The sequence below is a fragment of the Zootoca vivipara genome, chromosome 10, assembly GCF_965207765.1.
Source record: "Zootoca vivipara chromosome 10, rZooViv2.hap1.1, whole genome shotgun sequence".
Lineage (NCBI taxonomy): Eukaryota > Metazoa > Chordata > Lepidosauria > Squamata > Lacertidae > Zootoca > Zootoca vivipara.
The window spans coordinates 46,406,657-46,434,533 of NC_142593.1; the positions used below are offsets into that span (position 1 = coordinate 46,406,657).

The window sequence follows — 27,877 nt, forward strand, 5'->3', positions numbered from 1 at the left end:
GCAAAAAGCACATGAGGGTTTCTGTTCTGCTGCTTTGCCCCTGTGTTTCAGAGAAAGCATTTTCTTCCTGAACACAGGAAAGCCAAGGTGTAGGGAGAGGGCTGGGAGTAGCATTGCAAGCCGCAGAAACAATGAAATCCTTGGCAGGTTGCACTAGGGCCTTTCACAGCAAGCCATGTCTCCTTGGAAACAAGGTGATAAACTCTAGGCAGGGTAGCAATATGTAAACAAGTAATCTGAGATGGACGGACACTCATGTCTTCCAGTCACCCTTCCCTGCTCTCCATGGTTCTGCATTAATTACCACAATCTGTCCAATCAGAAAGGGGAGGTGTAGGCTAGGGGCGGGAAGAGATGCTAGGAAGAGACAGGCCCACTTTCCCCAAACTGTACAAGGGAGCGTCTGTAGTTTCAGGTTAGGAGCAACAGGTAACAAATTAAAGGTAAATGGTTTTTTCTTCTTCATTCCTTTATTGATTGGCTCAGGAAGACCATCCTTTAATTTAGGTTGATATAATCCAGTTTCCCCCTGCTCTTTGCTTTTTAAAGATACTGCTTATTTTAAAAGTTGGTGCATATAGAAATATAGTAGGGTATGCTTCCAGAGCCAGTACGGTAAGCTGTTTATATTTACAGAATAAGCTCTGTGAACAAAATTGGAGGAAGAACCGATCTGGCTCTAGCGCTAGGGGAGGAAACAAAAAAGCTGGGTTTGAATGGGACCACCTCATGCTGCCTTCGGAGTGTGTGAGTGTGCTTATCTCAACCATCAAATTACTATTAAACTTCATTGGTATTCTGCTTTTGGGCCCGAAGGCCTCCAAAGCAGTGAACACCAGATTAAAAATAAAACGGACAAAACACAATAAAATGCAACAAACAGGCCGTCTGCGGAATTAACAGTAAATAAATAAGACTGTGTAGTCAGAGGGACATTTATGGCATGTTTTGGGAAATCAATGCACAAGAAAGTACACAGGGTTATTCTGTGTAAAAAAAGACTTTTTCCATGTTGCCCATTTCTGCTTCCTCATTTAAGACCAGACTTGCTGTCAGGGACAAAGCAAAGGCAGCTGTTCATCCTGATTGTCTAAATCGTACTCTGCATTCGAAGGGCTGTTGAGTCCAGGGGTTGTGCAGCACTACGTAGAAAGGTGTTTGGAAGAGATTTGTCATGACTCGGAATTTTCACCATGCCAGTGCAAAAAGAGAGACAGTAAAAATGGCTGCAGCCAAGGCCAGCAGTTTCTCACAGGGTTCTTTCAAGAAAACAGTTTTGCTTTCTGGCAATAGCCATCTATGTGGTTTGGGCTGCTATATAAGTATTTAAGAACCTGGTGCATGGAACTTCTCAGTTGGATCATAACTGGGTTATTAAATGCACTGTTCCCAAATCACTGAGATAAGACTCATTTATGGCACGTCATCAGTTCCCAAGATGCTGCCGCACCATGCTGACAGCATAGCTGCCAAGTTTTCCCTTTTCTCACGAGGAAGCCTATTCAGCATAAGGGAAAATCCCTTTAAAAAGGGGATAACTTGGCAGCTATGTGCTGACAGATGGTACCAAGCAGCAAAGAACTAACAGCTGGTGCCTGTTCTCACCCTCTTTGAGGCAGCTCCTGTATTCCTCAACTTTGATTCACATACGGAATTCACTGCCACAGGATACACTGATGCCCACTAACTTTAGATGGTTTTAAAGAAGGAATAGAGGGTCTGCGTCACCCTTTTATTGTGATGACTAAATGGAACCTCCATGCTCAATGGCAGCACCTCTATGAATCACAGATGTTGAGAACAAACATCAGAAGTCAATGCGGTCTTAATGAAAGCATGAAAAATTATAGGTTTGCTTACATGCCATATTGAGTCAGGTGGCTCATGTAAAGGTCTACTTTCTAGAACTATTTTATTTTATTAGTGTATTTTTTAGCTTATCCAAGCCAAAACTTAAAGGAGGAATGGCTGACTTAAGTATACTTGGAGGCCATGTTATTCCAGTTGTATCAATTAATTAATTTATATACTATTATATACTATATATACTGTTAATTTATATACTACATTTTCTGCAAATTTATATTTAATTTATATAATACATTTTCTGCAAATCTATCAGTGTTCAAAGCTATGCACATTCTAAAAACAGAAGTATAATACACCTGAAGGCCATAAGTAGTTTTATTTTATTTGCCACACATTTTGAAATGCCTTCATAGGTGGCCATGCTCTTTAATAAAGTCTCCATGGAACAATTGATTAGGAAACAAAACCTTTAAAAAGGAAGCAACACCAAGCCTCTCTCACACAGCTTTTGAATGTTTCCATTTGAAGAAATTCAATAGCCTTTCGTGGCCATTGAAGCTGCAGTCCTATATGTACATGCATGTGGAAGTAAGTCCCACATAACACCTTCTGAATAGACATGTACAGGCAAAGTCAACAAAGAAACTGTGAGACCAGAAAGACTTAATAACAAATTGTGCTTGGTTATAGAGGAGGTTCAGTGATAGGGCACACGCATTGCATGCAAAAGTTCCCAGGTTCATTCCCTGGCATCTTCGCTTGAAGAGCGACGGCCAGAATAGCCAGTCTTGGGCCAGATGGACCCAAGGCCAGCCTCGGAATAAGACTACTTCCCATGTTCTTTTCTTAGGCTACAGTCGTCACTTGGTGTGGGTTCACGTAGTGGTGGAGACTGGACAGGCAAGTCCAATCTGAAGCTGGCATAGTGATTGAACCCAGATCAGGCCTGGTGCTGTCTTGTGATGGCAGCGGGGCCTGCTAGGGATCTAATGGATCCTGGGGCAGCTCAGCCGCTCCCACCCCCACCCCCACCCCAAAACATCCCATATCAGGTCTTTCTACTGGCTGCCTTCTATCCACCTGCAACTTCAGTGGATGGAAGTGGGATCTTAGCACCAGTGGAATGATGCTGTCGTCAGACTGCAAGTGGAGGCCAGCTGAGCTCAGCAAAGGAACACCTTTGCCCAAGTCAACCCCCGACCCCTGGAAAAAAAGGAATGATGTTGCTGTTACATTTCTTAGGTGAGGAAGTGCTTTGGATTATATTCACAATCCCTTTGGAAACTACCCTATTTTTCCGTATATAAGATGCCCCCATGTATAAGACGCCCCCTACTTTTGGGGACCCCAAATTTAGAAAATGAGCATATGCACTATCTGTGTATAAGACGCCCCCATATTCTTAACCTTATTTTAAAGTAAAAAAGAAACCTAGTCTTATACACGGAAGAGTATGGCACTTTCTTATGTAAACATTAAACTTTTTTTGTCAGAAAAGTATTGTGCAAGAAACGTATAAAGAAAAAGGAAACAATATAAATATTTTTTTAAATATACAAACGAAAAATGAAACTTCAACAATATGAAAATGATTGGGCCAAGGAGAAATTAGGCAAAGAGAAATATATGAGGGAGAACCAGGCACAGGGCCTTCTCGGTAGTGGCGCCCACCCTGTGGAATGCCCTCCCACCAGATGTCAAGGAAATAAACAACTACCTGACTTTTAGAAGACATCTGAAGGCAGCCCTGTTTAGGGAAGTTTTTAATGTTTGGTCTTTTATTGTCTGTTCAATATCCTGTTGGAAGCTGCCCAGACTGACTGAGGAGGCCCAGCCAGATGGCCGGGGTATAAGTAATAAATTTTTATTATATTATTATTATTTGACAAACTTAGAGAGTAGGCTGACAATGAAGTTGACACGGATTAGGGACATAGTAAAAAAGAAAGCTATTTTTAAATGTGCTGTGAAAAGAGTCTGTGGAAATCAATACTGTATTATGTTTTGTTTTGAGTCAGGGTAGAAAAAACCCCTTTCTGTTCCCAAATGGTTTGCCCTGACACCCCTTGTTTGACCTCCTGCCTGAGGTTTTGTGAAGGATGCTGCTCCATCATCAGTGCCGAAGTAAGGTTCAGCTGCCAGTCCAGTCCATTTCTGTTTTTTTTTTGGGGGGGGGAACTATCTTAACCTATAAATTATATGTATATATTATTAATTAACATTTTGGAGAAGATTTTCCCTTTTAAAATAACACTTACAGCACCTTCTAGGGTTTCCAAGTCTAAGATGTGTTGCTACACTGAGGGAAAAAAATGTATGCATCATTCAAAACCTAATATGTTTGTACTATATTCCTAGTAGATCATTGTATTTCTTCTTAAGAGAAGGTTGAAATTCCAGTTTAGTACAATGACCTTTTGGACTGATACTATCAGAGGGTTGCAAAACCATTTCTGAGAATTCATTAATTGGATGTTTTGAAGGGGGAGGGAGAGAAATCTACATTTCACTGCTAGCTAGATATAACAGAAGAACGTATTTTGCAAACATTCTTGAGTTGTACATACACACCTTGAAGAAATCCTCCTTTACTTTTCACTCCAACACACACACACACACACACACACACACACACACACACACACATTTATATTCTGGATTATTTAGCAAAAGGGAATTTTGGTGATGGATGGGAAAAGGGCAGGAGAAATGAGAGATTTCCCAAATGAAAAGATGCTAAATCATTTAGGCTGCAACATAATGCACTCTGATTTGGTAGTAAGTAAAATATAGGAGGAGTCGTTTTCAAGCAAACATTCGGAAGCTCTGGTTGTATACTTTGTAAATTACTATTCTCCGAGCCTCCATTGCTGTACTGCGGAGACGTGGCCAGGTTGGAGGAAGCTGCCTTCCAAGCCTGACAAACTACAGTACGCACATAAAATTCTACATAGCGTATACATTCTGGATAAGTGACTGAGTATTGTGACTGAACCCTTTTCTTCAGTTAACTGACTCACACATTGCACCTCAGAATTCATCCATTGCATTTTTACATCCGTCCATTCTGTTTTATTTTCAAAACTCCCCTTGCAAAAGCCTTTGCAACCAGACTCAGATATGTATACTCTAGCAAATGAAGCTCCTTCTTATGAGTAGGGTTGCCAACATTTTTGCTGCTTTTTTCTCCTAGATGCCCGGCACAGCAAGACACGACCGGGAGATGGCAATCCGGGCCAAAAGAGACCTTGCCACAACTACAGATCCAATCGAGAGACTTCGCCTTCAGTGCCTAGCAAGGGGCTCTGCTGGCATCAAAGGCCTCGCCAGGTAAAATGAGTTCATGAGGTAAATTATTAAACCAGCCCACATTCTTCCGTAGGCCAGGAGATTACTGAAGCACAGCTGGCCTTGCTTAATAGACATTTGGATTTCCGTGTTCTCTTTCAAGAGGCCCTCAAGCACTGATGTTATGAGGCAGCCAAACTGTCAAGAAAGAGAAAATACTTACCTGAACCAGTTAAAGGCTGGTAGGGGCTTCATTACACCTGAATTCACTTCACAGCTCATGAACTCACTTAATGTTAAATATAACTGTAGAGTTGGAAGGGACCCAGTGAGTCATCTAGTCCATCACCCCCCTGCATTGCAGGAATGGGCTGAAGGCAATGGTAAGAGGGCTTGGAAATAAGGGAGGAAGGAAGGAAAGTCATAGGCTCCAAACAGCATCACTTAGGGCAAAACTATTCAACTGTAGCTTGCAAAGGGAAGCATAAAATGCATGATTGTAAATAACAACACAGCAGTACTGATGATGAGTTAAAGCAATGAAAGTAGGGTTTTTTTTCCTGTAGCAAACTCAAGCAACTGCCTTGAATGAAATTTGTCACTGGTATGAGCTTTCATGTGCTTTTTGGCATACCAGCATTTGACACCAATCAGATGAGGAGCACACGGAAAGTTTACAATGTTAATAACATGCTGTGTTAGGGCTTCCAACACATCGCAGTACAAACTAAGAATGATGGTGAGGGGCTAGAGGATTTTTTGTAGAGCTAAAAAGTTTTAATACGGAAGAGTTGCATCTTGTTATTATTATTTACTTTGGATGAGGACAGTCTCTAACATTGCAGTCCCATCAAAAAAAAAAAAATTCCTTCCAGTAGCACCTTGGAGACCAACTAAGTTTGTCATTGGTGTCTGCTTCTCAATACTCTCTAGTTGGCCTCTGTTATTTTCTCCTACTGATAGAGAACCTAAAAAGAGGACTCTATATGGGTTCTCGGGTACCCCAGAAGAGAAAAAGAGCAGGTTTTTTCCTTATAACACTAGTCTTCGGCCAATAGGCCTCCGTGAATGACTTATATACAGTTAGAACAAGACAGGTCTTTTGTAATCTAAAAGGCATGACACAAAAGGAGAAAGAGAGAGGGAGGATGGAATGGAAACAGTTCAAATGAATGCTACACTTTTCTTTTCTTTTTACATAGGAGATGACTGAGCTGACCTATTGGATGAAAAAGGATTGTGTTGTTTCTTTTTTTCTTGAATGCCTGTGTCCTAACTTCTTGATATCAGTGTCTGCTCTCTAGTCTTCTTCCATCCTCTTTTATTTTATTACTCTTTTCTTCAAAGTGGCCCTTCTTTTCTTCAGGGTCTTTCGAATCATGGATGATGACAACAGCAGAAGTATCGATTTCAAAGAGTTCTTGAAAGGCCTCAATGATTATGCTGTGATGATTGAAAAAGATGAAGCTGAAAAGATCTTCAAGATCTTTGATAAAGATGGGAGTGGAACAATAGACTTTGATGAATTTCTCTTAACATTAAGGGTAAGGCTCTTTTATTTTATTTTTTTTAAAAAACAGAAATGCTTTCTCTGTCATAGAAATATAGAATGGTAACTTTAGTGCAAAAGGGTCTTAAGGAGTGCTTTTTTCTGGGGGAGGACGCAGCGGGACTCATACCCCTAAACATTTTGTGAATCTAAGTTTGGCCTCATTGAGGGACAGTATTTAAATATGAGTAGGAAAATGAGAGTACCTCTAAACTTTTTTTTTTATTAGAAAAAAGCACTGGTCTTACGTATAACCAAAATATAATGTAACCATTGTTTAATAAACAATAGCTTTTCTGTGATCACCTGAACTCCTTTCAGCAGCTTAACCATGGTTTATTAGTTACAAACAAACCACACACATAGGCCATGGTTTGTTGTTGGTTTATAAACTTTGGTTAATGTTAACAATGGCTTCCCATAACTACCGTATTGGCCTGAATATAAGCCGCACCCGAATATAAACCACACCTTTAAAATTGCAGGAGGGAAAAGAAAAGAAAAGACCCAAATATAAGTGATTTCTGACGCTGTGGCCATTTTGGAAATGGGCAGAGCATGCGTAGAAGCGACTTCCGATGCTGCTCTGCCCAGTTCCAAAATGGCCACAGCGCGACTTCCGGTGGCCCAAAGCCCTATGAACACATTAAAAGAGACACAGCCCATCTGCCAATATTTTTATTACAGTAATAGTGTTGGTAGGTACAAAGACCCTGCTGGACATGGGTGACGATCCAATGATTTTATTATGTTCATTTGGGTGTTGTTGTTTTAAAGCCCCCCATGTCTAACGCAAGAAAAGAAGTCATCATGCAAGCCTTTCGAAAGCTAGACAGGACCGGGGATGGGATTGTCACCATTGAAGATTTACGCGGAGTCTACAATGTGAAACACCACCCCAAGTACCAGAACGGGGAATGGTCCGAAGAGCAAGTTTTCAGGCTGTTTCTGGATAACTTCGATTCGCCTTATGATAAAGATGGGCAGGTGAGTGAAATACTGCAGGTTGACAGAAAGGTGGCGCCTTTGTAACATTTAAGGGTTTTGCTTTAAAAAACAAAACAAACACAAAACAGTTGGCACAATAATTACGCACAGTGCAGAAAATTACAGTGGTACCTCTACATACAAATAACTCTACTTATGAATTTTTCTACTTATGAGCAGAGCTCCGTCCGCCATCTTGGATGCGGTTTAGATAGGATTTTTTCTCCTTACGAATTTTTAGATAGGGTTGCTTCGACTTACGAATTTTTCCTCCCAATGCATTCCTATGGGATTCGACTTACAATTTTTTTCGACTTACAAATGTGTGTTCGGAAGGCATTAAATTCGTAAGTAGAGGTACCACTGTACGCATAGCTACTAGCCGTGATGCAGCGGTTGCTGGAAACCACAGGAGGAAGCTATTGCTTTCTGGTCCTGCTTGCAGGTTTCATAGAATCATAGAATAGAATCATAGGCATCTGGCCGGCCGCCCATAGCTGCCAAGTTTTCCCTTTTCTCGCGAGGAAGCCTATTAAGCATAAGGGAAAATCCCTTTTAAAAAGGGATAACTTGGCAGCTATGCGGCCGCCATGAGAACAGGATGCTGGACTAAATGGGCCATTGGCCTGATCCAGCAAGCTCTTTTTATGCCTTTGCTCTTTTATGAACATTACCGTAGTTGGGTGGTGGTGGGGGATGGGATATGTGAACTCCATGGCGGGTTTGACCAGTGAGCAGGAGTGAAGGAGACAACCTTTGTGTCTGTACGCCTTAACATGCAAAATTCCTGTGGCTTTTACATCCCACTTTTTTTTTATTAATACCATTATCCTTCAACACAACTGTTATCTATGTTCCAGTGCCCTGGGGCTCTAAGGAGGATCAATGCATCTGATTGTTCAGTGTGCCTTTTACTAACAAGGCCTTCCATTGCAAATAATAGCTGGATGCCGCTCATAAGATGTTCTTTTCTATAGGGAAAGCGAAAGAAGGGCTCCATCATGGGAATTCCCATCTCATGTTCAGCTTTTTATTTTCTACTGCCATGGACTCCACATTTCCCCCTTTCTGATAAGTTCCTTCTCAAAACCGGATGCCTTCTAGATGTTGTTGACTACAACCTCCATTGGCTCCATACAGCAGGACCCAGTGGTGGGGGTGATGGGAGTTATAGTCTAAAACATCTGGAGGGAAAGGCACAATACATATTCCATGTGGAGCAATTTCCTTTCTGATTTCTTGTCTGTGGTAACATGCTCCAGGCGAGACAAATGAAGATACTAATTTTTTCCCCTTTACTTTAGGTTACACCAGAAGAATTTATGAACTATTATGCAGGTGTCAGCGCTTCAATAGACACAGATGTCTACTTCATTGTGATGATGAAAAACGCTTGGAAAATCTGATTTTGCTATTATAATGCGAAGTGCTGCTGCCATACCTGCCAAGTTGCTGTCAGAGAAATAAGGGACTGGGCCAGAAATAGCAGACCGGAAGTAGCGCTGCCGCCATTTTGGAACTGGGCGGAGCATGCTCAGAAGTGACTTTTGATGCTGCTTTGCCCAGTTCCAAAATGGCCGCCGCGCCAGAAGTCACACTGCAGCCATTTTGGAACTGGGCAGAGCAGCATCAAAAGTCGCTTCTGAGCATGCTCCGCCCAGTTCCAAAATGGCCGCCGCGCCAGAATAAACCGGGGGGGGGGAATAATCTGTTTTTCCAGCTAGGAACAGCTGGAAAAACAGGGATTTCCCGGGGAAAACGGGAGACTTGGCAGCTATGGCTGCTGCTGCTGCTGCTGCTGCTGCTGTCATTGTAAACATCTCCTAAGCCTCATATACAGGACAGTGCTGCTGTATTCAGAGCAGTAACCAGCTGCAACTTCCCAGGAGTGAATTAGAAGAAGCAATAACCAATATTATCACTGCGCCTATTATTTTGGGAAGACTGATCTCACTGAGGAACTGTGCTTTTTGTTTCAGCAAACAGGAATTCCTAATGTAACAAATGTGAACAGGGGACAGGAGGACAGAAGTAGTGCTTCACTCAGGGATGATAAGCCCTTCCTCCACCTGCTGCTTTCCCTCAACTCCTTTCCCTGCCTCAGTTTCCTAGCCTCATTACTACCCACTCAGTCAGGCTCTGAGATCAGTAATAAGGGGGGGGGACACAATATATGGGGAGGGGTTGCAGGAAGAAAAGTGGTGGGTGGGGAAGTGTCACACCTGAAATTCCTCCCTGTATCTACATTATTCAGCAAACACAAGGTTGGGATTGCTGGGTTGCATCCAATGATGGTTTTGCCTTAGCGCAGGGGCGAGGAAGCCTTTTCACACTCCCCAGGGCCACACTCCCTTCTGGCCAACCTTCTAGGGGGGCCACATGGCAGTGGTGGGTGGAGCCAGAGGCAAAAGTGGGTGGAGCAACAAATGAAGACGTTACCTTTGTTTGCAGCAGGCTAGAGTCTGCCCACACACTCACACAACTCTCCTTATCCTCTAGTCCAAAGGTAGGCAACCTAAGGCCCGGGGGCCGGATGTGGCCCGTTCGCCTTCTCAATCCGGCACGCGGACGGTCTGGGAATCAGCGTGTTTTTACACGAGTAGAATGTGTCCTTTTATTTAAAATGCATCTCTGGGTTATTTGTGGGGCACAGGAATTCATTCATTCCCCCCCCCCCCAAAAAAAATATAATCCAGCCCACTACATGGTCTGAGGGACGGTGGACCGGCCCACTGCTGAAAAAGGTTGCTGACCCCTGCATCTAGTCAGACAAACAAGAGGCATTATCAGAGCTGGAGGACATTTTCATCCAGGCAAAAAAACAACAGAGGAGAGGGGTGGGAGGCCTGGGAAGAATGTGAGCGCCAGATAGAAAAGCCTGGAGGGCTGCATTTGTGGTTCCCCACTCCTGCCTTTGTGCATGAACAAGGCAGGGCACCTGAATTTTCTTGATCCCTCCTACCCACTTAATTTCCCTCTCCACTGAAAAGCTGTTCCTGACGGTTCGGGGGGGGGACCCACTAGTCAGCATGGGGATTGATGCAGAGGTTTGTGGTAGGTGGGTGGAGGGCAGAACGGTAAAAATGGGGTGCCTCCACTTGTGCAAGCAGAAGTACTTTCTGCTAAAGCAAAGCCAGTGTTGAAATGCAACCCACTCTGATTGCTGAAGCCACCATTAGTTTCCCCCCAAGAAGACAGGCACCTGAAGTAAAAAAGACGAGTGATGAAATCATTGCCAGAGTGTATCATTTGGTTTTTACCTGCCATTCCTCCTTTTGCATATGAAATCTGCTTCTGCTCGGAAATCTATGTGATCCCTTGCTTCCAAAATGTCCTTTAACATTTAAGATCAGGTTCATATACTAATTGAGACAAAGTCCCTGGATTTATACAGGTTTTTATGGTCCAATATGTCAACAAACAATTAAACGGGCTGTTGGTAGGGTGACTCATTGCCTTTCAGTGAGGAGAGAGAGAAAAACCACTTCTGGTACTCCTCAGTAATGTCATATTTCATAATTCATACATAATTCAAGCGCATATGAATTAAAACTGCATTCACTGGGTAACACTGATGCCAAGAGTTTGCTTCATTTTCATTTTCAAACATACATAAAAACACACACATTGTAAAACATTTTCAAATATTTGACCTTTTTCACCAGTAGAAAGATGAGCACGTATACATTCTAGCAAATTCTAGCATATCTCTGTACGTTCAGGTGTGTCTGTGTGTTTATGTTTATATGAACATACAAACACACATATATATTAGAAGCTGAATGTGCCCCTTCGGGCATTTTTATCTGGCCCATAAAATCAGAAAGAATATCAATATGCTGCAATAAAAACCACACCGTAATCTTTATAGCCAACCCAATAAATCTTCAGCAGCAACAACATATCAGTAAACAGCAAATGATTGGAATGTGGCTGAGCAGATACACGCTGGATTGCATTGCCAGCATCCCAGAGCCCTTCAATGGCCTTGTGAGAAATTAAGCAGCAATTAATAACAGAATTCAAGTTTTAACTGTTGCTACAGTAGCAGGCAATGAATTGATAGCCATATTTACCAGTACATATAAAATGCACCAGTGGAGTAATATATATAACCATGGAGTTATTCATACAACACACAATTCATACACAGAATTCATTGCCAAAGTTGTGGTGCCAACCACTAAGAACTGTTGCACTTAGGATCTGCTTGCAGGCATCTGTTTGAGAACAACATGCTGAACTAGGTGGGCCACTGGCTGGAACCATCAGGGCTGTTCTTAAGAGGATTAGACAAATCAATAAAGGGCAGGTCCATCTATCAGAGCTATATTGATCAGCCAGGAGCCACCTTTGCAGGTGCCAGACCAATTTGGAATAGGACTGTTGAAAGATCCAAAAATATTTCTACTGTCAGCAACCCTTTTCAGGATTACTTGAGAACTGGATTTCCTGCAGCAAGGCTAAACAAATCATTGGCAGCCTCTCCCATGGAGACCCCCATTTCGACGGACATGCTCTTGTGCAACTTTTCAGCTGTTTCTCCACAAAAGTCAATTGAGGTGGTGGATACGGCCAATGGGTGCCCTAAACTCCAAAGTGGTGCAATCCAGTAATCTGGCGGTGTCTGGGTTTAATGAAATCTCTGCAAACATTGCAGTGTTTTGTACACATCAATTATTTTGGAATGCAGCCCTTATTCTGGCAAGTCTCCATTGAAAAAACAGACAAAGCACTATTGTAAATACAGTACCTGTTCTTTCCAGAGCATTTTTACTGCATTGCTCACTTGTGTTGACAGCAACAGGCAAATTGACCTTAGGGAAATATCTAAATGCAGACATAAGAACACAAGAAGACCTGGTGGATCGGGCCCTGTGGCCCATTTAATCCAATATCCTGTTCTGATCAGCCAACCAGGTGCCTGGGGAAAAACTGCAAGCATAACCTGAACACAATAACACTTTCCCCTCCTGCAGTTTGCAGAGGCTGGTATTTGGAAGAGTGGAGGCTAGGCTAAAATATGGGTTTTTCAGATCCCACCTGACCTATAGTACTTTTTCATTTAAGAGCTTTGAGGCAGGCAGTGGTTCTGTTGCTGCAGCTTCCCAGTATTACTACAATGATGAGCAAACCAGAATCTGTCCCTGACACACATCAGTTAAAAGCTGAGCAGCAAACGTCAGAGCCAGGGCAGGGATGCCAGCATGGAAAACCAGGTCATGTAATTCAGCCTTGCAAACAAAGTCCACAAAAATTACTAGCCTGGAAAAAGGTTCGAGCCCACCCAGGGATGGCTGCGGGCAGGATTCCTGCATTGCAGGGGGTTGGATTAGATGACCCTCTGCATTTCTATGATTCTGTGAAAAGTCACTTGCTTGCTGATGGCTGACAGAAGCTGGAAACTGAGGAGAAGACTTATTTCCTCTAGCGACCCCCATGGTTTCTATGCAGGGAGCACTCGGCTGCATGGAATTCCTAGTCACCTATGGCTACCAGGCTAGTGGTTAACTTCAAGGCTGGTGTAATCTTCTCACTGACCTGGTCAATGCCCAAAAATGATACGTGGAGAGCCCAATCATGCCATGTGATGGAACTGCTAGTTTTGACAATTCCCCTTGTTTTCGAAAAAACTCGCCATTGTGACATAGGCCTCTTCTTTATTTGGAACTGTTACATCTGCGTAAGCTTGAAGACAGTTATAGCACCCGGATCCAGGCAGGATGGCGGTGGGATGCGTAGAAAAACTGGCATGGTTGAGGAGAGCATCATTACCGCCATCTTGGTCACCAACGCCACCTTTCTCGTATGGGTTGGCGTTGATTAATGTGTCACCATCAGGAGCAAGGAGACTTCTGCCCACATGCCTATCCAGCGTCTCAGCCGGCCACATTCCTTCATATGCCAGAGGCAGTTTCAGCCAGCCATGGTTGATATGAACCAGATTCTTTTGTTCCAGCCCATTCCCCGTCTTTGCTGGAACATCGGAATCCCGGGCAAGCATCAAATGTTCTGACTTGGCCCGAATGCTATCCACCTTATGGATGGGAACGTATTCCAAACTCTCAGGGCTGAAGAAGCTTACGTCAGAATTCTACCAGGATACGGGGATATTTCGTGTGACAGGGGAGGGGTGGGAAGTGAAATAGAAAAATATAAGTGACTGATACAGTTTTTTGTGAGGTAAATTTGTTAAAACCTTTGAAAAATCTAATAAAAATTGACATGAAAAAGAGAGAGAATGGGCCGCACCACTTCAGACTGCAGGTGGAGAATGCTACTTCCAAATGTGAAAGCAAAACAAAACTGTGTGCAAATAGAAACCAACATCTCATGGCACAGGGGGCGGTATAGCCCAACGCTTTGACTGCTGTATGGATTTACAATTTGTTGGGAGTTTTTAACATGAAGGAGCAGGTCATTCTACCACCTCAGTATTCTGGCTTCTGAGTCAACGGCATGAGTAGGCCTCTATGGGCAGCAGGGCCGGATTTTGGTTTGATGAGGCCCTAAACTACTGAAGGTAATGGGGCCCTTTATATGTCCAGCTGTCCTTTGTCAACAACAAATTGTTGCTGGTTTTTTTGTGTTGGATATATGCTATATGGTAATTTATGGACCTAATAGGTATCTAAAGCCATTTGCACATAACAAATAGGAGCCTACACAACACAGAACACTGTTGCTATGTGTAGGTTTTATTTTATTTGTTTTTTATCTTATATTTTGGAAATGTACATCCAGTTTTTCCCCATTTAATTTTTTTGGGGGGCCGGGGCCCCAAGAGAGTGGGGCCCTAAGCTATAACTTGTTTAGCTTATACGTAAATCAACACTGATGGGCAGCCTCAGGCAAGCTGTGTCCTCCCAGCCTGTTCAGAGATCATAACACTGGCCTTCTCGGCAGATTTACTGCTTAGGGTGAATGAGACTACACTTTGAGCTCTCAGCATGCATTCCACGTAAACAATAATAATTTCTACCAAGAGAACTTCCTAAGTGATGAGTGATTCTGGGCCCTCCTCTCGTTCATCCTCAAAATGAACAAGCCATTATTCATTTTCTCTTTTTCACATTTTATGTATAGGAAGTGAGGGCTGGGAGAGAGTGACGAAGAAGACCATCCACTGGGTTCAGGGCGAAAGAGTTTCGCAGGCAGTAAATTTCCTATGTGGGAAGTATGACAGTCTGAGAAACCACATGAAACCTCCTCCGTTGGAAAGTAAAGGCTTGTGAGAGACACTTTCCTAGTCTCCTTTATGGAATCGGAATAAGGGCGTCATTGCTGTGGCCGGGCAAAGGCAAGTCTGTCGATTGTGCTGTCTTTCAGTTTCTCATTCTTACATTTCTGCATCAGTTTGCAACAACAACAAAAAACCAACCCTTATGAAAATTCGTCAGCACGTCAGTATGCATTTCTCCAAATGCACACATCTTTTAATCCTATTTTGCTTAATATGCCTGGACTCCAATCACCCACAACATAGTGCTTATTGGAAGAGTGAGGCAGTGAAGAGATCAGGGAGTGCAGTGGTTGAACTAATTGGCACTTCTGCCACTGCACTTCCACCACAGTTGACAGGAAGCCTCCCCAGACATGGTGTGTCTGTGTGTGTGTGTGTGTGTGTGTGTGTGTGTGTGTGTGTGTGTGTCAGTTTTAAAACTGCTAATATCAACATTTTGATATACTTTGCATCTACTTGTTTTTAAAGTTTGATTTTATTTTCCATCCTTATGTTATATTGTTCTATGTAAATGGCTTGAAAGTTTCCATCAATTAAGAGGTATATAAATCTTGTTTTGTTTTGTTTTTTTAAAAAAATAGCCAATTTTAAAGGGCAATTTTTACAAGGAAGAAAACTGATAATGGGAGAAAATCCGTCCCCAACCCCTATCCCGCCACACAAACCTGCTAAGGACTTGATGGTACTAGTTTCTACGTAAGCTTCCCTGCAATGGGAAGAAACAAAAGCACCAACCTTTCTTAGTTTGTGGCAGAGTTTATCCAGAGTTTTCTTGTGGTTAGGGAGAGTGGGCCACACAACAGGCTTTATTCTGAAAGAGAAGAAGAGATAGCGCAATAAAGGAAGTGATGACAAACATTCTTACAACATTGCTTGTGAATGAACCATGAAGAATGCCAAAAGCCCTTGGGTGGTTCTCATGACAACCTCCATGGAAATGTTCTTTGCAGCTTTCTAAATCCATAAAATTCTGTGGCAGTAGAACCTGCCAGGAACCTCTTTTGGGTAGCTCCATTGGAGAGTCTCTTTTCCTCAGCGAGGAACATTGCAGGCCTAATCTCTTATTGAATATCTCATTCTATACTGGATTCTACCGAGGAAACCTTCAGATGTGGACGGAAAACCCAGCTTCTACAATCCACTGGAGATATATTTTGAGCAAACACATCCTGGCATGCCCCTTTTAGGGATGTCGCACCAGACAGATTGGCGGTGGGCTTGGGTTCTGCTCATTAGACAGCCCCTGGGTTAAAAGTTGGGGATATTTTTGCCAGTGTAGGCTCCCTTCTACCAGGGAAACCCTGGTTATGCCATATCCTAAACCCCTTGTGCATTGCACAGTTAGTGGTTGGACCACCTGTGGAAGTTCTTCCACACAAAACAGTCCAGGCCAGCAGTCAACTATGCCAACCCCCAACTGCTTGCTGTGATTTGTCCACCCGTACTAGTATAGGAATCGTGTGCCGGTGCACAAGCACCAGCTCTCCATAGTAACACATCTCTTCTGAGATGCACCTCTCATTTCATTTCTGGGTTTGCAGCTACACTGAACTTCATGTCTGAAACAGACATCAGTTTGTACTGACTCCATGTTTTTCTCCTTTTTGCAACGTTCTCATTCACAACATTAAGGGTTGCATGGGAGGAAATTCCAGAAGTGAATTGTGTTCTTAGGACCACTCTTTTGATGAAGAGTGTTAGGATTACCTGTTTCTCCAAAGTATTGCGATCATAGCTATCACAGCGAAGAGTCCAAAGAAGCATGAAATGAGTGCAGTCACAGCAATAATGTTGCTATTATTATCTGAGGAAACAAACAACAAACAGGCTTATAGACGATGACGATGATGATGACTGAGGACCAAACTAGATATGACACAAAACATGTATGCCAAGGATGTGTGTTTTGAACCAGGACCTCTTGCAGGCAACATTACTTCTTGTGCCACCATCTCTCGGCAGCAGGCTAGGCCTATAGGGGCAAAGGAACTCTCTAGGCTACAGTCTCAGCTTAAGTATTGCCAGCTGACATCACATTAGGTGCTATAAAGTCTTTCCCTCCCAGATAGTTCCTCAGCGCTGACTCACACAGTACTGCCCTCCATACCTGTCCGGTGCCAGACCTCCAACCTGTTCATGTCCTGCCTCAGGACCTCACTTTATCTAGGCTGAAATAAGACCTCCGTTGTGACCTGTTGCTCTGCTCCTTGGTAGAGCATGAGATTCTTAATCTTGGGGTTGTAGGTTCGAGCCGCAAGTTGGCCAAAGTATACCTGCATTGCAGGGGTTTGAACTAGATGCCTCTTGCAGCCCCTACAATTCTGCTAGGCCCCAGGCCTAACAATAGAATGTCCCTATTTTCTGAGGAATACTTCATCACCTATCCAAGGGTTTCGCCTTTGAAACAGGAACAGCAGGAGGGAACAGGAACCATGCCATTGTCCCGCAAAAAATTGTCCTGTAGAGCTACTCATCTCTGAGGAGAAACTGTGAGAGAATTTGGTGTAAAATGTCACACTCAATTGCCCTGGCTTTCTGCATTCAGGAATAAAGCCATGGGCATACCCAGCATGGGGCAAGGGGGGGCAGCTGCCCCCCGAAGCAAAAAAAAAATGTGGTATTATGAAGTCAATACCGAACACTCTTGCCGTTTTCCAGTGTCTGTGAGCACAAATACTGTTATCGTAGTTCCCTAGATGTCGCTTTGATGAGGCTGATATGGAGAATGGAAGCTGAGAGCTCAGAGTTTACCTACGGCTATTAAAGCGTTAATGGCTACACCGCCTCTTGCCTTGCCTCCGCTTGCCTTGCCTTTGCCCCAGGCTCGTTCTTGCCGCTGGGGCTGGGGGCCCGCCGAGTGTCACCTCTGGGGAGGGGTGACACTCGGTGCCCCCCCAGCCCCACTGCCCGCTGCATGCAGCGCCTTGTCACCGCAGCAAGAACAAAGCAGGCGGAGGCAAGGGGCACTCACGGGGCTGCTTCTGCTTTCACGGGGCTGCAGCTTCCTTTTTATTTTTTATTTGCACGCGGGGTTGCCGCAGGAGCGGCGGTGCCGGCCTCAATGGCCGGCGCGTGCACCGTGCATCCTGATACACGCGCATCGCAGAATGAAGCCCCGCCCCCAGGGGTGCCCCCGCGTTTGCCGCGGCTTGCCCCCCCTAGTTTTCATCCTGGGTACACCCCTGAATAAAGCCATACCATGCTACCAACATGAGTCTGACCAAACTGCGGGAGGCAGTGGAAGACAGGAGTGCCTGGCGTGCTCTGGTCCATGGGGTCATGAAGAGTCGGACACGACTAAACGACTAAACAACAACAATGCACATTCTTGCTCAGGTGCTAATGCTTAAAGCCTTTTGTTTTGATCCAATGCTAGTGCCATTTTGTTGAGGGAGTCTAATGTAGGGTTGCCAGATGTCCCCATTTCCCGGGGACAGTCCCCGGATTTGGGAATAAGTCCCCGGACAAATTCCATCCTCGGAATGTTCCCGGAATTCATCTAATGTCCCCAGGAAACGCAGCAGCGGCAGTCTCTCAGCAGCCTGGAGAAGTTGGCTCTGGCTGGCTTCAGGAGCTGCTCAGAAGTTCCCATATGATGGTGGTGCAGGGGCTCTAAGATGCAGCTTCCAGGCTGCCTCCACCTTCCCCCAGCAACTAAGCTGTGAAGGGAGGCTTCATGCTGCCTATCAGAGCTTGCGTGCAAGCAGGAGGGGGCAGGGATCTCTCAGTTAGGCAACGGGAAGCCTCCCTTCCCAGCTGAGGGATCCCTGCCCCCTCCTGCTTGCACGCAAGTAGGAATGGGATTGGGGCTGCTCCGATGGGAAGGGAGGCATCGCACTGTCCGAGCCTCACCGCCGCTCTCGGTCCTCCTTCTCCGCCTTCCATGCCTGACCCACCGCACACCGCTTTCCCACCACCACCACCGAAGAACCAACAACTCAGGGGCTGCACAGGCTCAGGGAGAAAGGAGTTAGAAGCCTCGGGGGAAGGGGAAACATGGCGGTTGAGGTCAAGGCAGCAGCCACCCCTCTGCCACTGCTGCGGCATCAACACCCCAAACGTGTAGTAATTAATTAATTACTTAAAGTGTCCCCGGATTCATTGGAAAGAAAAATCTGGTGGACCCCATGGCCAACCGTCCCATTAGCCACAAGGAAACCATTGTCTCAGGTAGTAGATCTTAGACAATCTCCGCCACTGTCTCTACCCACCTACGCTCAGGAATGCTTACCTTCCAAGTCCCAGACTGCAGAATCCGGTACCGGCAGCCGTGTGACACCGAAAGTTGCGTCGACGTAACTTCCGGTGTCGCTTTGCCCTTCTATGGGCACAAAAAATGGCTGCCGCCGGCTTCGAAAGTCGCTTGTACGCATGTCAGGAAGTGCGTCGACGCAACTTCCGGTGTCGCTCCGCCCATCTATGGGCACAAAAAATGGCCGACGACGACACCGGAAGTCGCGTCTATGCACTTCCGGACATGCGTAAATGCGACTTTTGAAGCCGGCGGCGGCCATTTTTGGTGCCCATAGAAGGGCAAATCGGAAAGAAAAAAAATGGCCGCCGGCAGGAGAAAATAACGGAGAAAAACAGGAGACGAAGTGATACGGGGACCACCGGGGAAAGGTAAGTAAAATCGGGGTTTTCCCGGAGAAAACGGGGTACTTGGCAGCTATGGGAATGTCCCATTTTGCCTTTGCTGACATGTTTACCAGGATGGGGGATCAAGGCGGTGGGGAGGTTGGTGCAGTGCAGAATATGCCACCCTGAGAATGTTGCATTAGCTCCACCACATTTTTATAGGTGCCAGGCAAAAAAACACGTTCCTTTTCTCCCATGCCTTTGGCTAATTCAACAATCTGTGGCCTTTTACAGTGTTGGGCTGGGGTTATTGGTTTTGTTTGCTATTGCTTTCTGTGAAGGGCAGTATATAAATATAACAAACAAACAAACAAACAAACAAGAAGTGCCCTGCCAGTTTTGACACAAAGCCCATCTAGTTCATGCTAGTGAGAAGCCTCCTGGGAAGACTCCAAGCAAGATCTGGGCACAACAGCACTCTCCCGACTTAAGACGCTCAGCAATTGGTATTCAGAGGGTGGGAGAACACGGCTACTAGGACCACCGATAGCTTTATTGTCCATGAATTTGTCTAAACGCCTGAGGTGTAAAGATCAGTGATAATTTATGCAACAAGGTTCTCCCCCCCCCCCAAAAAAAATCCTGTCTCAAGCTCCAATCAGAATTTTACGAACTGAATGACAATAAAGCTCTTTACTGGATGTGTCATTACATTTAGCAACATATATTTGTAACGGAGATACTACATGTGGTGGCGCACTTTGGTTTGCAGTAAAACAAAAGTCTGTACTTACTTTTTGCTGCAGTTTCGAAGAATGTCGAAGAGCTCCATTCACTCCATGTGCCCTTGAAATCTTTGCCATTGGGCTTTGACCGGGCTTTCATCTCATATGTTCCCAGCTGAAATTCCTTTGCCAGAAATTTTAATGTCAGGAAGTTGGTCGGTCTGGACTAAAAGGGGGGGAATAAATTTTTGCTTATCAAAAAGGAAACAAAAATCACTTTGAGAACCAGTAGGTTTCCATGCATTTGCACACAGTGAAACATTTATTTACCTCGAAGCTTCCTGCCTATGAGAAGCCTTTTGACAGTGGGAACATCAGCCCATTTCAAAGCTGTTTTATTGGAAGCCAGATTGCAGGTGCGGATAGAAGAGAATTTGATTTGGTCCCCGTATTTATGTGAGCTGACCCCATGTCCTGTGTCAGAGAGTGGCTGAGAAAGTGTGGGTCACACCAGCCCTGCAAAGTACCCCTGTATTGTTCTACCCATATTAATGATGGGAATGTGGCCTTGTACGTTTTGTTTTTTTAGATAAATGGAATGGGGAAAGGGCTGTGAAGTTGATTGTAGCAGCAGTGCAATGAACGAAGGCCTGGAGGAGATGAAGGGAGCCAGGGAAAGGATTTAGGGCTTCAGCAGTAAATCAGAAGACATTGTCTGGATTCCAGCTCCACCCATAGATAGAGCACAGGTCTACCGTCTGAGAACCAGTAGAGGGACAGATCTGGAATACAACCAGGCCTTCTGTGTCTACAGCACTGCTCAGAGCCTTGGCACTGCTCAGTCACAAATAAGTGCTCTGACGTTCAGTGAATTTGTTTCATGTCATAGATTTAGAAGCCTTGACTGGAGGGATTTAAGTGGTCCAGTCTTATGCTTAAGCAATAGTTTTTAAATTGTAGGTGATTTCAATTTTCAAATCTGTAGCCCTTCTATGTAATAGCTTCTTTCCCTGATGTTTTAATTCATATTGTTTTACACTCCCATATAATTGTATCCTAATCCCACCCCACCCTCCTTACACTGTTCCTCGTATTTTCCCTTTCCCACAATTAATTTATGTATAAAGTACTTCTGATTTTCCTTTAATATCATTCATGGGTTAGGCTTACACCTCTCATACGCTGAAATACATTTAATGGTTTTCTCCTAATGTATGTTAAATAATTTTCCAAATTGATTTCAGCTGTTGCTACTACCTGTTTACAACTCCCTCACCTACAGGGTTAAATTAAGGAGCCCACTTTGTACATAAATCAGTCCACTGCGGATATATAAGGCAGTGGATATTTTTCACAGGTTACACCCAGAGCACACCCACAATCCTATAAACACATGGGGCTAAGGTTCATTGAATTCAATAGGACTTACTCCTGAGCAGATATACATACGATTGCATTGCAATTTAGCCACATTTTTTATTCATTGAGAACAATTTGAAAAATTAGCCATGATGACTAACTCCAATCTTGTTCATTATAATGGGAACAAAGTGCAACTAACTTTATCTGGATCTAACTGCATGTAGCTTTCAACTAAAAGACAGATATCTTTTTTTTTTGACACATACAGAACTGAAAATGGAAAGAGCACACTTATGGTCAATTAAAACGACACATTCTTACTCACAGTCCAGTGTTTGTTTTGCTGCCGGTACGCTAGTTCATGCGTTAGTTTCCCCTCAAGATATGCTCCATTGTGTGGAGTTGAGAAATTAACAAAATACTCATCTGCCTCTTCTTCGTAGATAATTGTTAAGCCAAATGGTGCTTCGGGTTTAACTGTAAACAAGAACATAGAAATCTAAAAAGAGGCAGACTGAAAAAGTTCTCTAGTAAAGAGACTTGTTGGAAGATGAAGGTCTTCAGTTGGCACCAAAAAGACAACAGAGATGGCACCTGTCTAATTTTTAATGGGAGAGAATTCCAAAGGGCATGCGCCACAACACTAAAGGCCTGTTTCCTGTATTGTGCAGAATGGAACTCCTGATAAGATGGCATCTGCAGTATGTCAGGAAGTACTGATAACAATGGTTCTGTGTAACTTGTTGTGAGTCTCTTGCTTGCGCCTTGTTGTGAGAGAAGCAGAGAGAGTGAGTCTTGGACTCTTGTTGGACTCGACGCATGCCTTGACCACGGCAGTGGTGAATGTCTATATATATTTGCTACCAATATGCTTTTATGCCTGTCAAGTAAACCTCTACACTTGACTGAATCTTCATGGCTTCCATGAGTGTTTATTGCCTACTGTGTGTACCTTCAACCCCGAAGACGCTTCCAAGGAAGGAGCTGCGTTGAGATGTAACTGCTGAGTATGGATACTGGCACACACACGCAGCGAAAGTGATGCTGGACCCAATAAATCATCCATCAGAGGTTGATGGATTGATCCATCAATAATCTTTCAGGTACACATTCACTTGGGAATAAACCTCAATGAACATAGTGGAACTTATTTCCATGAAACTCCACAGAGTATGGTGCTTCAAGTTTATCCAGCTGTTTGCACCTAATAATCCATATAACTTTATAGGCCTCTTCTGATAGTATCATGAACCTCATAAGGCTTGGTTTCCAGACCCTTGATCATCTTAGTTGCCAACCTCTGCACACGTTCCAGCTTGTCAATAGCCTTTTTTGCTACTGCATCACACTTTTGACTCAAGACCCCTAGATCCTTTTCACATGTACAGTTGCTAAGCCAGGTGTCCCCAATCTTATATTTGTGCAGCTGGTCATTCTTGCCTAAGTGTAGAACCTGACATCTGTCCCTGTTGGGCCCAGTTTCCCAATCTATTAAAGTCATTTTGAATCCTGATTCTGTTTTCTGCAGCATTAGCTACCCCTCCCAGTTTATTTTCATCTGCAAATTTGATGAGCACCCCCTCAATTCTGTTGTCCAAGTCGTTTAGAAAGCTCTTAAACAACAACTCGCGCAGGACATAATGCTGTGGCACCCCACTTGTCACTTTTTTCCAGGATGACAAGGAACCATTAATGAGCACTCTTTGGGTTGGATCAACAAGCTGCAAATCTACCTAACAGTTACCTCTTCTAAGCTCACACTTGACCAGCGTCTTCGCAAGAATATCACGGGGGACTTTGTCAAAAGCCGTACTGAAATCAAGACATATTATGCCCACAGCATTCCCCTGATCCACCAAACTTGTAACTCTAACAATAAAAGAAATAAGATTTGTCTGGCGTGACTCATTTTTGAGGAAACCCATACTGGGTCTTAGTCATTCAAAGCAAATCTTTCTGAAGAAGGCGTATTTCCAGAGTTCTTGCAAAGGAGATGTAATATGAATGTGAATCTACAGCCAATGTTCATGCAACAAGTGGTTATGTGGGACTACATTCAGATATGGCAACTCGAAGCCTAGTAATGTTGGAAGTGACAGCTCCCAACTGGAGTGTTTATTTGTGCTATATGTACAGTATTGGCAATGTGCATCAGGGATCAGTGGAATGCTGCGGGCATAATGTGTCTTGATTTCAGTACGGCTTTTGACAAAGTCCCCCATGATATTCTTGTGAAGACGTTGGTCAAGTGTGGGCTTGGAAGAGGTAACTGTTAGGTATGGAAATTGCAAACAAGTCTGATTCATGCACATGATAACATTGGGAAGGAGCTCACTGATATCGCTTGCTTTCAAGGTCTGGCATTCCATGCATTGCTGTATCGTCATCACGCTCAAGCAAACTTCCATGGGTCTAAGGAGTTCAACGCTTTTCAAAGTACAATTGCCTTGCAGCTGGCTCTCCATTAAGCATCTGGAGGGTGGTTTTCCAACCCTGTGAAGGATATTAGAAATGAAATAGTTGAAGCTTTCAAATGCTGTGAAAACATAACAATCATGACCCTGTTTTTGGAAATCAAACCTAACGGTCCTAAATATACAGAATAGGAGAGGATTTCAGCACACTCCTTGCACCACAATGTTGGGTGTGGTGTTGGGGAATCTCTTGTTTAGGTGATTGTCAATAGTGTTAGAGCAGGCACCCCCAAACTTCGACCCTCCAGATGTTTTGGACTACAATTCCCATCATCCCTGACCACTGGTCCCCTTAGCTAAGGATCATGGGAGTTGTAGGCCAAAACATCTGGAGGGCCGCAGTTTGGGGATGCCTGTGTTAGAGGATATTTCTCAACCCTTTTAAATTTCCTTTAAAATGTAAAAATCCCCCTGGAGGGGCATGGTTCCCCCCCCAAAAGAGGACATGTCCAGGATTTCCCGGATGTATGGCAACACTGCTTCAAACATTACTGCACATCCTTGCAGTAGCATCTAATGCTGGATTAATTCTTCTTGATGAAATGTCAAGATCAAGAAATTCTCAGAAGGTCCGCTGGAACACTGAATTATTAAGATAATTTGACTAAGGAATTATTACAGAAAAGTAACCACATTTTAATGCACTGGAAAGCTTCTTACAGAGTAAACCGAGTGTTAGCCTCACTCAGGTTCATCCCGGTCCTCAGGATGTTGCAAAGTAAGATATTTGTTCTGAACGCCGGCATTCGAATGACACATGCGAAGTCGGTGTCCATTTCACTTTCTGCACAGGTGCCTGAGGAGAGAAGACTATAAAAGGAATGCTGTGGGCTGCAATCTGACAAGTTGTAAGTACTTCTTAAGGAATGCACTCTGATAATATACCATTAATATTTTAGTTTTTAAGTTCAGCCTCCCCCTCCTCCTTCTGTTTGCATTCTCTGATGGTTCATGGTTCCATTTTGTATTTACCTTCTTATAGGGTTTTTTTTGGGGGGTGGTGGTGGGGGGGGAAGCTGAGAAATATCCATTAAGATTGCAGGGGGCCAAAGTTGCCCTATGACCAGATTGCTTGAATATTGGCAGAATCACATGTTTGCCTTCAGCGTTTGCTGAGCTAACATGGAATATTGTGTGTTGGCACCTCTGTGTAACCCTTCCCAGCCCCCAGCCCCCCAAATTCCATGGTATGGGGTGGTGGGAGAGAGGGCATTGTTAGCATCCAGCACAGGCACACAGCTGGAGATGAGAAAGAAATCCAGCTCAGCTCAAGTCTACCTAATTCACCCTTTCTGCAGTCCTAAAGGGTAAAGGGGACACCTGACCATTAGGTCCAGTCGTGACCGACTCTGGGGTTGTGCGCTCATCTCGCATTATTGGCCGAGGGAGCCGGCGTATAGCTTCCAGGTCATGTGGCCAGCATGACAAAGCTGCTTCTGGCAAACCAGAGCAGCACATGGAAACGCCGTTTACCTTCCCGCTATAGCGGTTCCTATTTATCTACTTGCAATTTGATGTGCTTTCGAACTGCTAGGTTGGCAGGAGCTGGGACCAAGCAATGGGAGCTCACCGCGTCACAGGGATTCAAACCGCCGACCTTCTGATCAGCAAGCCAGTGGTTTAGCCCACAGCGTCACCTGGCTTCCCCTTAATTCACCCTTTCTGCAGCCCTATCTCCTCTTAAATTTTTGTACTCTTTATTTTTTGCTATTTTTTAAAAAAGTGTTTCAAGCCACTACTTTAAAAAAAGGTGGGGGAAATGCATATTTTAATAAGTACGTAAATGCAAATTTTACTGCTTGATGCTGGAAAGGGGCTAGGCTGGGAGGTGGTGTGGATAGCCACTTATGCAATGCCCCCCCCCCCAAAAAAGCGCCAAGGCACTGATGTGCATTTTATTTGCATGTGCTAATTTGTATGTATAAACACTCATTTATAAATATAATAATATAATTTATATAGGAATACAATACATTTTACCCTAGTGGGGGAAACTGAGTGCTTCTTCTGTCTGCTTGCCACCCCTGGGGGTAATTTCAAGGCACCTCCTGTTCTCGCTTCTTATGCTTCTTTATGTTCAAACCAGATTTGGACTGGACAGCCCTTCAGGTAAATCTAAATCCCCCGACAGTCCTTCAGCTAGAGGACAATCCTCTGTTACTGCCTACCTTTGTACTCTCCAGATGTTCTGGACTGCAATTCCCATCATCCCCAGTCAGCATGGCCGATTGCTACGGATGATGGGAATTGTAGTCTAAAACACCTGGAGGGCACCAGCTTTGGGTAGGATGTGGGGTGCATGGCCACTTCTCTCTTAGTCAATGTGTTCCCTCTAGAAGAGGCACTTGGTAGTAGCAAGGAAACTTTCAGCCACAGATCTTTTTTCAATGACTCATTGTCATTGCACTACATCTTTCGTTTGCATGTTTCCTAGAATGATTGCACAGCGCTGTTGATCATCTTTTAATTCACAGCATTAACAAGTTCAGCACCGCATGGTAAAGACGTGTGAGACGTCTTAGGAGAAGCCGCTTACGCGTGGCTAGAAGGTAGCTTCGCTCACTTTGCTCGAAACCTTCAATGCCAACTCATGGGAATTTCCAGCAAAGTTTGCTCAATTGTTTTTTTCAGTAATGGGTTGTTTCATGGTTTCCTATGCAGCAGAACTGTTTTTAGGATCCACAGGTGACTTGACGTACAAGGCTGCCATGTACCACTGTTTGGGTAAAAGAATGTACCCATGTTTATTTGCACAGCTTGAATTTTGTGCTGAGATTGTATATTCACTGAAGGTCAATGTGTGAACACCCCGAAAGTTATACTGTCAAGGAGAAAATAACTGTGCACCGTATTTGTTGGGGATTAGAGGTTTTTGCCCCAAATCTGACCACTCTGTGGCAGCTTGGCATAGTCAAAAATACTACTGGCAGGGCTTCCCTCCAACTGGAACTCACAGGAACTCAGTTCCGGCACCTCTCAAGTGGGTGCCATTGGCATGATAAGATAACAAGGGAGGCGTTCATGGTGAGTTCCGGCACCTCTTTTTCTAGAAAAATAGCACTGACCATCGGATAAGATACAAAATTCATTAATGGTTACATTTTAGGTGATGGGATTCCTTTCCTTCCCAGAAAAAATTCAGTGGGGTGGAAGTCCCGGCCCCACCAAGCAGAATGAACAGGGGGGATACCAAGTGGGGCAGGAATGGCATACTAGTTATACACACAACCTTCTAGAGTAGGGATGGAGGGAGCAATCCAATTCCATCCACATTTAAAGGCGAACCCACCGAATCCACAGTTTCCAGAGCAACATGGAAACTGAAACACCGCCATCCTCTGAATTTTGAATTTCGCCATTATTCCGCGCTTTAGAGAAAAGCATGAGATGACTCACCAGAGCCTGAATAGTCTTCCAAGCCACTTTCAGCAGCAATGGCAGGAAGAAGAATGAAGAAGAAAGTACACAGCGCCGGCCTTGCAACGGCCATCCTGACTTCACATTCTTCTCTCCCCTGTTTCTGTGAAAGCGATGCAAAGGCGGAGAAACAGCTTTGCTTGCTATTTTATATCCTCGCTCTTAGAGAGAAGCCTTTGATAAGGCAAACCACAGGCAGGGGGAAACATAAACACAGAGACAAGTGGGCACAGAGCGAAACAGGAAGTCAAGGAGTGTGTTCTTGTGGAGGGAAATCAGATGAAAAGATAGCACCACAGTCTACAGATTCACACCCATAGCTTTAGCATCACCTCCTGGTTCTGCACTAGAGGCAGATCATAAACTCCAGGGTCAGGACAGGAGCGGAGCTAAGTTCTGTAGCGTAGGCCAATGAATGCACTGGCAAATAAATAAATAGGTGCAT

The 27,877-nt window shown here is 44.2% G+C and overlaps 2 protein-coding genes across 4 annotated transcripts; one reads left to right on the forward strand and one right to left on the reverse strand.

The window, feature by feature from the left end:
* The first annotated feature begins 314 nt into the window (after positions 1 to 314).
* On the forward strand, positions 315 to 11,208 carry CAPSL (calcyphosine like). 2 transcript variants are annotated; one of them, XM_088652976.1, is made up of 6 exons: positions 374 to 443; positions 2,660 to 2,709; positions 5,003 to 5,139; positions 6,464 to 6,641; positions 7,424 to 7,633; positions 8,938 to 11,208. In XM_088652976.1, exons 3-6 carry the CDS (start codon positions 5,003 to 5,005, stop codon positions 9,037 to 9,039), a joined length of 627 nt encoding a protein of 208 aa, XP_088509102.1. In that variant the 5' UTR covers positions 374 to 443; positions 2,660 to 2,709; the 3' UTR covers positions 9,040 to 11,208. The 2 variants fall into 2 exon arrangements, with proteins under 2 accessions (XP_034956494.3, XP_088509102.1); XM_035100603.3 differs by lacking the exon at positions 2,660 to 2,709 and having other exon boundaries at positions 315 to 443.
* Positions 11,200 to 27,578, reverse strand: IL7R (interleukin 7 receptor). 2 transcript variants are annotated; one of them, XM_035100900.3, is made up of 8 exons: positions 27,412 to 27,578; positions 24,676 to 24,811; positions 23,877 to 24,034; positions 21,867 to 22,018; positions 20,249 to 20,405; positions 16,584 to 16,680; positions 15,612 to 15,687; positions 11,200 to 13,727 (listed from the first exon to the last, which is right to left on the reverse strand). In XM_035100900.3, exons 1-8 carry the CDS (start codon positions 27,503 to 27,505, stop codon positions 13,233 to 13,235), a joined length of 1,365 nt encoding a protein of 454 aa, XP_034956791.3. In that variant the 5' UTR covers positions 27,506 to 27,578; the 3' UTR covers positions 11,200 to 13,232. The 2 variants fall into 2 exon arrangements, with proteins under 2 accessions (XP_034956791.3, XP_034956793.3); XM_035100902.3 differs by having other exon boundaries at positions 24,676 to 24,825; positions 27,412 to 27,547.
* Positions 27,579 to 27,877: the final 299 nt, after the last annotated feature.